The following is a 10,109-nucleotide window of genomic DNA, read 5'->3' as shown; positions in this document are numbered from 1 at the left end:
AACCTGCTTCAGCAGAGTCTAGGCAGAGCTGACAAAACAGAACACAGCGTCAGGCAGTGTTTCTCTTCTTGTGTATTTCCCTTCATTTCTTCAAGTGAATCATAAAACAATCACAGGACTGGCAGGAGAAACCTAAGAAGTATATTCAAGTAAAACATGTTTTCATTAGTTCTGCTTCTGTGATTGGAATTTGCTTGATTTTATTATCAATAAAAAGGTTGCCACTCATATCTGAGAAATCTGATAATTAGAATCCACATAGCACCTTCAGCCAGCACATGTTCATTCGTGTACAACTCCGTGAGATGCCGTGGACTGTAGCCCACCAGGCTCCTCTGTCCTTGGAATTTTTCAGGCGAGAATACTGGAGTGCTTTGCCATTTCCTACTCCAGGGAATCACTTAGAAAGCAGTGTGTCTCTTTGTAAAAGCATGAGGAGAAAAATACTTGTATAGCATCTTTTTATTTACTTTACCATTGCTTTAATGCACTTTAAAATTTATCTACATTAATTGGGAACAAAGAAACAAAAATAGACATTTCTTTGTTTTTCATAAATAACTACTCTCCATATTTGATAAAAATCTCAAACCATTATTTTAGCTTCCCACAAATATAATACATACAGATTTTTTTTCTGAAATAGTGTCAGCAAATTAAGTACCTTGAAACTAACATGACCACATACAACTGCTGTTCTACTGACTTCCAGGAACAAAACAAAAACAAAAAGCTTATCAAGATGCTCTGGGTTTCCTTTTGTTAGTGTTAAGAGATTCAGAATTATAATCATCTGCCAGTAATAATTTATAGATTTGAGTTGATTGTCTACAAATAAAATACCACTGGCACTGCTTTATGAGTTCCGGATTTGACATGACATTGACAATACCTCATGGGACAGGCAATACACATATGCGGAAATCAGAAAACGTAGTGAATGCCCTGGGCTCGAACTACTGACTCGGTATGTGCCTCATTTGGCTCAGTAATAAATTCACCTGCACCAAACCCGTATCAAAAGTCACTAAATCTCCCATATATATATTATTTATATACACCCACAACACATATATACTATACATACAGTTTGTAACAACATGAAGTAATATTGTCTTCAAATGATGTACCACAGACATTATCCTGGCTGAAATAAATCCTGTAATTGTCATCAAGCTGCTAGAAGCTTTTGAGAGTTCTGAGTCAGGTTACTTGGTTACTTTCACCCTGCCTACCCTTCACCCTGCTTTCATGTCTTGGTAGCTTTTTCTTTCAGAACCACCCTCCTCAACCCAGGCAGATTTCTTTCCCAGGATCACTTGATTGGACTTTGGAGGCAAGAAAGGGCACGCAGAGGGAGCAGGCAATTCTCAGCCACTGCACCTCACACCTGCCTAGATTTGTGATGGTCTCTGTCCTGTTGGCCCCATTCGGTGTTAGAAAGCAGTGATTCAAAGCTTTGTCCCTCCTACCCGCCTTGGTCTTTCTGTAGAGAACAAAAGTGAAAGAAGCCTCTTTAGCAGGGGTGGCAGTTCATTAAAATATACAACTACATTTCCTAGCTCTGGGGTTCCCATTCTGTACTTAAGACTGCAGGTCACGGATGTTGTTATTAAGGTTCGGTGTGGGATCCATGAGGTTTTCTCCTGGCAGCCAGCGTCAGGATTAGTGCAGCCCTAACCCAGGAGGAAAGGGCCTAATGAATACCAACTTGGAAACAGTGCTGTTGGCACATTATCTAAGCCTGTACATGCGCACGGGACACACAACACACACACGGGCCTGTCGTTGGAAACGACCGCAAGAAATTATGACAAAGGTTTGCAAGGATAAACCAATAAGGCACCAAGAGAACTTTCTTCCAGTCAATTTAGACAGCTTCAGAATGTGAGGTTACTCGTACATATTAAAAAGACTTCCTAAGTCTCCTGTCAACTGATTGACCGACAGGTCACATATTAGTTCCTTCTAAATCTTTACCTTCCTATCTGTGATGAGAGACACTGCTTAAAATTGAACCATGACAGGGACAGCCCAAAAGCTGTATATGAATGAGACTAAACTGGGCCTTAAATCCTCATTAAAATCAGAGCTAGCTGTAAAGAAGTTGCTAAACTACCTCACAACCTTTCATTTTATAATTGTTTTCATGAGTATGGATTGTCTGCCTAATGAAAATAAAAATCAGGAGAAAATCGAGTATGGGATGGAAACGGGATGAGCATAAATAGACGGGTTTCTCCGCCTGGGTAGGGGGAGGGGTGGTTAATGCAAGACTTCGGGAAGCAGGTGGGCTTAATCTTTGAGGGAAGGGAGAGCAGGGGTGAGAGAGACTGAAAATAGGCAACGATAAGAACTGGGATGAACCTAAAAAACCTCCAATGCATCACCTCTATTATTGCTCTTTGCCTTAGTATCCTTTCTCTTAACCGTCTTAAATTTTTTTTTAAAGTAAATTGGTTGTTCTCTTTAGGTTTGGTATGTTGCCAAAAAAAAAAAATAATGTTTTAAAAGTAAGAATTAAATCACTTCAACCACATCCTCTCACAACTTTTAGATAAATTCTGCATCATCTTTACACTCTTCCACACACAAAAAAAAAAGAGAAAGAGGAACAACCCAAATTAGACACAATGACTGAAGGCAGCAGAATAATCTATGTACTTTCTGGGAAGAGGTCAAGGTGATCAGAAAAGGTCCTCATTTGAAAAACAGGAGAGGAACTGGCCCTTAGGCAGGGCATCTATTTCAAGGTTCTAAGAAGCTGCAGAATAAATAGAGGAATTAGATGTGCAAAAAGTTCTGTAGCTCGGTGTACCAGGTTTTGTCAAATATACTTAAACTTAATTTTGATTTAGATGAGTGTGTAAGAGCAGTGCATTTTTATAAACATGAACAACCTTTGAAAGTTCATGAAAACTATTAACATCATGCTTCTTTCCATCAGCATAGCACTTAAATCCACTGTGGAAAATATACACTTCTTTACTTAATATCCATAAAGTAAAACCTGACCTGGGCTTAAATCTTACTTTTCCAACCTTGGTATAAATGAAGCGCAAATCTTTATACTTGTTTTCTAGAGAGGCCTTCCCAAGTTTCAATTGCATTTGCTATTTTAGCTTCTTAAATTTAGTCCCGAGTATTTTACTGGAAAATGCACTGTCACTCCCTTCCCCAGCTATAGCCTCACACTCTTCTTGAATGAATGAATGGTTAAACAGATTAGGGAAGCAAACAGCATTTTTAACAGTAAAGTGTGTGTGTGTGTAGCGTGTGTACGTGTGTATTCAACAATACACAGGCTTTCATATATGAATGACGGAACGGTTCAACAGATTAGAAAAGCAAACAGAATTCTCTAACAGTAAAGTGTGTGAGGGTGTGCTCACCAATATACTGGCTTTCTCAGAAGAGGAGGAAAAGAAAAATATATTGAGGTGGGGTGGGGAAAACAGCTTTCCTTTTGCTACACTGATCCACGTTTCAAAAGCTTAAGCAAGTGTGTTATGGTCTCATTTGTTGTCAGAGGCTGCAGAGAGCAGTGTCTTGCTGCTTTTGAAATATCTGGCTGTAATCTAGTCCAAAGTCCAGGGACATTCGTTTTCCCTCATTGCAGCCTATGTTTGTTCACAGGTAGCCTCCCTCCCACCCCATCCCCCTTTCAAGCACCTCATTCAAGGATGGGTGTGGTTTCTAATCACAGCTCTCCAGGAGAGGAGGAATAAGAAAAGCAAAAGGACTGTTTAACATGATAAAGGAGGTGGGAAGGGGGTGGAGCAGATAAGAGAAGTGCTGGAAATTTACTTAATTACAGGAGGTATATCCAGTTTAGTCCTTAAATGTAAAAAGGAGCCCCCTTCAGCTCTATCACTAAGTACTCTCAGAAGAAGGAAGTGGGTTCATTTTTACCAAAATATAACACTTTTTTTTTTTAAAGTAAGATCACTGGAATCTATTAAGAACCACCCACTCCTCCAGCACAAAGCTGCCATCTTAACAGTCTAGTATTGAAGTTCAACCAATCGCCATCCCTTAGGTTAGCACTATTCCAAACATTTATTCTGGACACTGTCAATGCTATCTCTAAGTCATTCAAGCAGAGCTGGCACTGTCAAGAATGAGAATGATTACAAGTAGTACAGAAAAGAAACCCAAGCTTGCTAAACAAAGCTAGGACGCACACAGAAACTGAACACTTCCTAACCTTGTCACTTTCCGGAGGCCCTAAACCCATTCTGCTCTGCTCCCCCTCCTCAGTATGACTTAGGGTGTCCCCCCCTAAGTTAGGGAAAGGGTCAAGCAGCTCACCTTAAAGCATCTGGGACACTTTAAGCAGTGGAAGAAGTAAGCTGGAGAAGCCCACGCGACAACTTCCGGGTCACAGCAACCTAAACTTTCACTGTTCACATTATTTTTAAAGACACAAGTATGGGAAATACATTTTCCCAATTGAGACCACACAGTTCACAGAAACCGGAACCAAGCGGAACTCCATTATAATGCCAACCTTAGGATTGTAAAGCCCCCCAAAGCAAAGGTAAATTTTGTTGCCAAAATGCAACAGTTAAAAATTAAGAAAACGACATATAAATTAAAAACAGGGTTCCCCTCTAAAAGGCAGGAAGATAGAGCAGACGTCAGCTGAGCCCCTCTGAGAAGTCCTGGGACAAGGTGCCCCCCTGGAAACAGCCCCTTCCCCCCTCTTTCCAAGTTGCCCCAGGAGGGGGCGTCAGCACCATGAAGGTAAACGGAAGTGACCTTGGCAAAGCTACCAAAAACCACCTAGCTCCCTCAACACCCGCCCGGCTCCCGGCCCCTTGGCCTCCTCCTCCTACACGTGCGACAGGGACACCTGCTTGTGGTAGGCGGCGGCGGGGCCGGGGGGCCCGGTCCTGCCCGTGAGCGCGGCGCTTGCCTCGGCGTAGTCCCCCGCGGCCGTGGCGCCGCCGCTCTTGTGGCCCCGCCGCGGACGGCAGCAGCAGCGGCTGGTGAAGCGTCGCCACGACTCCACAGTCTTGCCGGACCAAATCCAGACGCCAGACGTGATGCCCACCACGAGGCACATGAAATACTTGAGCATGAGCACCCAGTACTCGGGCTTGGCGCGCGGCTGGCCGGAGTCCGGGCCCGGGCACGCGCACGTGAGCGCGGCCTCCCAGCTCTCGCGATAGTGCTGTTCGTATAGGTAGCAGGCCACCACGATGCTGGCGGGCACTGTGTAGAGCAGCGTGAAGATGCCGATGCGGATCATGAGCTTCTCCAGCTTGTCCGTCTTGGTGCCACCCTGCTTGATGACGCTGCGGATGCGGAAGAGTGACACGAAGCCCGCCAGGAGGAAGAGGGTGCCCACCAGCAGGTAGAGCACCAGCGGCCCCAGCACGAAGCCACGCAGCGAGTTCAGGTTCTGGTTCCCCACGTAGCAGATGCCGGCCACCGGGTCCCCGTCCACGGAGCTCAGGGCCAGCGCGGTGATGGACTTGACGCTGGGGATGAGCCACGCGGCCAGGTGGAAGTACTGCGCATAGCCCGCGATGGCCTCGTTGCCCCACTTCATGCCGGCCGCCAAGAACCACGTGAGCGACAGGATGACCCACCAGATGGAGCTGGCCATGCCGAAGAAGTAGACTAGCAGGAAGACGACAGTGCACAGCGCAGGGCCTGTAGTCTCGTAGTGGATGTGGCTGTGCTCGCGGCTGCAGGCGACGCTGGCATGACCCACGACTAGGCGCACCAGGAAGCCCAGCGACACGCAAAGGTAGCAGGCTGACAGGAAAATGATGGGGCGCTCCGGGTAGCGGAAGCGTTCCATGTCTATGAGGAAGGTGGCCACCGTGGTGGAGGTGGAGATGAAGCACAGCACAGACCACAGGCCGATCCAGAAGGTGGCGAACGTGCGCTCGTCGGGGCTGAAGGACGGCTGGTAGCAGGGCACCGCGCAGTTGGGTACTTGGCCCGTCCGCACCTTGTTGTAAAGCGGATGTGACTCCTTCAGAATGGGCACGAAGGGCTCGCGGCACTTGCACACCGACGGGCCCCCGGCGGCGCAGTCGCTCCCCGAGGCCGGCGACCCCGGCAGGCTGGAGAGGGTGGGCTTGACAGGGAAGGGCCTGGGGGGAGCCGTGGTGGCCTCGCTGCGGTTGTAATCCATGCACAGGACCTCGGCGTCGCGGCCCAGCACCGGGAGGCGGTCGCAGCTCATGCGTTCCGGCCAGGCAAAGCCGTACTGGCGCATGAGCGGCGAGCAGCCGGCCTTGGCGCGTTCGCACACTGAGCGGCAGGGCGGCAGCGGCTTGTGGTAGTCCGGCAGGCAGATGGGCGTGTACATGGAGCACAGGAAAAAACGCAGGTCCGGAGAGCAGTGGATCTCCACCAGCGGCCAAAACTGGTGCACCTCCAGGCCCGCCTCGTCCTGCGTGTCGTGGTTGAACTGGTTGGGCATGTGCGTCAGGTTGTAGCCGATGCCGCGGCACATGGGCACTGTGATCTCCTGGCACGCCGGGGCCTTGGAGGCGGCGGCCGCCCGGCCCGCCAGCTGCGCCAGGAGCAGCAGCAGCAGCGAAGGCGGCGCGGACGGGTCAGGCCGAGCCATAGCCCCCTCCCTCCCCGCGTCTCCCGCAGCCCGCGCCGGGCCAGCTCAGGCAGGAGGAAACCGGGATCGGAGCTTCCCTCTCCGCGGACCTGTGTGGCGCCGGGGCTGGCAACCTGTTGGTTTCTTTTTCAAGAAATCCGTCCAAAGACCAACTGTTTCGGGAGGGCGCTGCCTCCGCAGGAGCGCTCAGCTCTTCGCTGGACAGGGCTGCAGAGGGACGATTAGGCTCCGATTCTGGGGAAAGAACTCTTAAAAAAAAAAGGTAGGGGAGAAGAAAAATGGCAACCACTCCCAATTAGAGGGGCGTCAACAGTACAATTCCCTCAAGCGGTCTCCAAATCTCTAAATTAACCTCTATCCTTTCCCTCCCCTCCACCTCCTGGAACACAACTACAGACTCCCCGTCCCTCACCCTGCCTCCCTTTTCCCTGGGCCTGCCAGGCTACACCCCGAAGTCACAGCCCTCAGCCCCCAGGAAAAGGGCTGAAGGACAGGGAAAAGAATGGGGAGAAGGGGAAGGCGCGGGCTCTCACCTCCGAGAATCCCGAGAGAAGCAGATAGTCCGCAGCCAGCCTGGGTCCCCCGTCTCTGGGACACTCCGCGTTTCTCAGAGACGGACTGGCATCGGGAAAGTTTGGCGAGAGGCTGAGTATCCGAGGAAGCAGCACATGGCAGCAGGTGGGGGCGTCTCAGAGAGGGGGTCGCCCCCTGAACGAGGTCGCCGCAGACTGGTCACTCGCCCTCTCCTCCTCCGGGGCCCCCCGCATGATCCGGGCGGGGGTAGGGCGGGGACAGGCCGTTCGTTCCACCAGAGTCCGGGAGCCGGACGGAGGGGAGAGTGCGCCTGGCTGCACCTGGGCGAGAGGAAGGCGACTGGCGGATCCCACCGCCTCACAGCACCGCGAGCAGCCAGCGCTGGCCCTGCCGGGACTGCACGGTGCGAGCCCGCCGCCGCGTCCCGCCCGCCGGCCGCTCGCCTCCTCCCCTGCAGGGGGCTCCGCGCTCCAAGCGGACTCCTGGGGGCGGTGGCGGCGCTCCCGGGACGCGCCGGGCTCGGCTCCTCCCCCGCACTCTAACACCCTTTCGCCCACCTCCGCCGGGTATAGAACTGCACGCGGCGACGGCGGCGCCGGCCACAGTGGAGTCACGGTCGCGGGCGGACTGGCCTCTCCCGCCCCGCCCGGGTCACCTGCTTCTAATGCCCGCCGGGAGACTCCGCCCCAGCCCCGCCCCTTCGCGCTGGGGCTCGGTTGGTGGGCCGCCCCGCCACACTCTCCGTGCGTCCCCGCCCACTGCCCCGCCGGCTCGGCCTCTCCCCAGGCGCCCTCGGGTCCAGCCCGGAGCTGGTAGCCGAGGAGCGCGGGCCAATCGCTGGCCGGGAAGCTATGGAGGGCGGGGCGAATGCTAATCACGCCTTCTTGAGACCCTGAGCGGGAAACCCTGGCTAGAAGTCCCTCCCGAGTTCTCTGCTGATCCCCACTTTTACCGGGCTCACTTCCCGTAATGTCCTAGCTTATGAACCCTTGCTTCCAGGGCACCTACCAGATCTCTTCTCTGCAGCTAAGTATCCTTAGAGTCCAGCGCTTGTTTAAAAGACTGCTCAAAGTATCACTCTTAACCGTGGCACCTGTCTCCGCTCTGCGCCTCCCTCACACCAGGTGAGCTCAGATTTAGAGAGGAACAAATGCTTACCGAGTCCCTACTGTGTCGGACAGCGCGTTAGTCATTCACATCTTAATACAGGATGTCTCAGATCTTTAAAATAATTCTATGAATCGGACACTCCTTACAGGTGAAGAAAGAGTTTAGAAACTTGACCAAGGCAACCGAACAAATGTTAATGCCCCCCAAGAAAACCACAACGTAATCTTGTTCAGCACGGTATTCCGAGCGCCTGGCGCAGAGTAGGCGCTCAAATGGGAAACCCGGGATTCGAATCGAGATAGCTGGGCCGCGACATCCACAATTTTTACCACCTCTTTCCCCTCCCCCTCCCTCCCATATTCTACCGGTTATCTCCTAGGCTTTAACCTTTACTTTTGCATTTCGTAACAAAATCTTACTGTTGCAACAAGAAAGTGATTTTCTTTCCGTCTTTGGAAGACTCCAAACATGTTAGTCTTTTATCAGTTTATCGGGTTAAAAATCCAGGCAGTTCCGAAGCTGCCTGCAGAGAAAAGCAACACTGGCTCCGGGCAGTGTAATGGGCAGGGGCTGTACCCCCTCCCCTCCGGCCCGCCCCCGTCGCTCCCCCGGGCTACCCACTGCTTCGCTGTGCAGTCGATCGCCGCCGGGGATCCGGGCACACTGAGCAGCGGGAGCCCACGGGAAGACCTGCTGGGCGCCCCCAACCACTGGGACGCACTGTGGCGCTCTCCGGATGGGTTATTATGCTGCAAGTTTTAAATGTCCTAAAAATGCCTCTTTTCTACGTGTTCTAATTAGGTTGGAAGACTGAGGTGTTTAGCATTCTTGAAATTCATTCACACGCTTACAAAGAGGGTTTGAATTGTTTCCCTTTCCCCAACCCCTTCCTTCTACTGGGAAGGCGGAAAAAAAGGCAGGAGGGCCTGAATTCTCAAAGTACTCAGGACTGGACTAAAGGACCGAGACACGCCGCGGCTATTGTCGTTCTTGTGTCCTGGATCCCACTTACATAGACTGGGAAACTAAATTGCAGAACAGTCCTCTCCTCCCTGCTTATCAACAAGATTTGTAATGAAGAATATGTGTATTATATTCCAGCCTCAAAGTTAAATATCAATCGCTTCACAAACATCAAAACTATTAATAAATATGTTTAAAATGTATATTACTTATTTCATTCCCTGTGATTGTACCTGTGCTTATATTTTGTTTGTTTGTTTTTGGGAACTACTTGGCAGTCGGTGTCGGCAAACATCCCAGGGTTGAAAGCAGTGGGAGTTTTCAGCTATGGAATAGCAATCAAAAAGAAAGGGAAACCCTCAGTGGAAAGTATGCACAGATTGTGGACATGCCAAGAGAGGCTGCCTCATTCTGTGGCCTGTATGCAACGCGTGTATTATTGGGGATGGACAAGTGTTGGCTAATAATAAAAATTATTTGAAGTGGGAGAATGTTAATCACTCATGCTGGAATTTAGCCAGAATACATGTGTTATTTCACTTGGTTCTGACTCAAAGGATGTTATCTCCTAGTCTGTAAACTTTTCCCTTCTCAGTCAACAGGGAAATGTTATTTTTGCTTGGAGATCTCTAATAATAGTATTGTAATAGTAATAACAGTGGGAAAACTTTGCCTAAAGAAAGCTGCTTTGCATTGTATAGCTTTTCATGTCATTTGAATTTTTGCTTTTTCACCTATATTACCTCACTTTAAAGGCAGTTTAAAATATGCTGTTTAACATGAGTTAGGTGCTACATAATTCATTTCAGTTAGCTCATTTAATCCTCACAACAATCAGATGGAATTGGCATCATAATGACTTGCTTGAAATTACATATTTAGTCCATGGAAAGGGCAGAAATCTTGATTT

At 50.0% G+C, this 10,109-nt stretch overlaps 1 protein-coding gene across 1 annotated transcript; it reads right to left on the bottom strand.

The window, feature by feature from the left end:
- Positions 1-444: 444 nt before the first annotated feature.
- FZD5 (frizzled class receptor 5) lies at positions 445-7,731 on the bottom strand. Its single transcript, XM_040228671.1, has 2 exons — positions 7,126-7,731; positions 445-6,840 (listed from the first exon to the last, which is right to left on the bottom strand). Exon 2 carries the CDS (start codon positions 6,590-6,592, stop codon positions 4,835-4,837), a length of 1,758 nt encoding a protein of 585 aa, XP_040084605.1. The 5' UTR covers positions 6,593-6,840; positions 7,126-7,731; the 3' UTR covers positions 445-4,834.
- Between the last annotated feature and the right edge of the window lie 2,378 nt (positions 7,732-10,109).

The sequence above is a fragment of the Oryx dammah genome, unplaced genomic scaffold, assembly GCF_014754425.2.
Source record: "Oryx dammah isolate SB20612 unplaced genomic scaffold, SCBI_Odam_1.1 HiC_scaffold_27, whole genome shotgun sequence".
NCBI lineage: Eukaryota > Metazoa > Chordata > Mammalia > Artiodactyla > Bovidae > Oryx > Oryx dammah.
The sequence above is the reverse complement of the archived record's forward strand: the minus strand, read 5'-3'. Positions and strand labels throughout refer to the sequence as shown.

Bases quoted from the DNA above. Each gene is read 5' to 3' on its own strand.
- FZD5 (XM_040228671.1), bottom strand. From the start codon at position 6,592: ATGGCTCGGCCTGACCCGTCCGCGCCGCCTTCGCTGCTGCTGCTGCTC.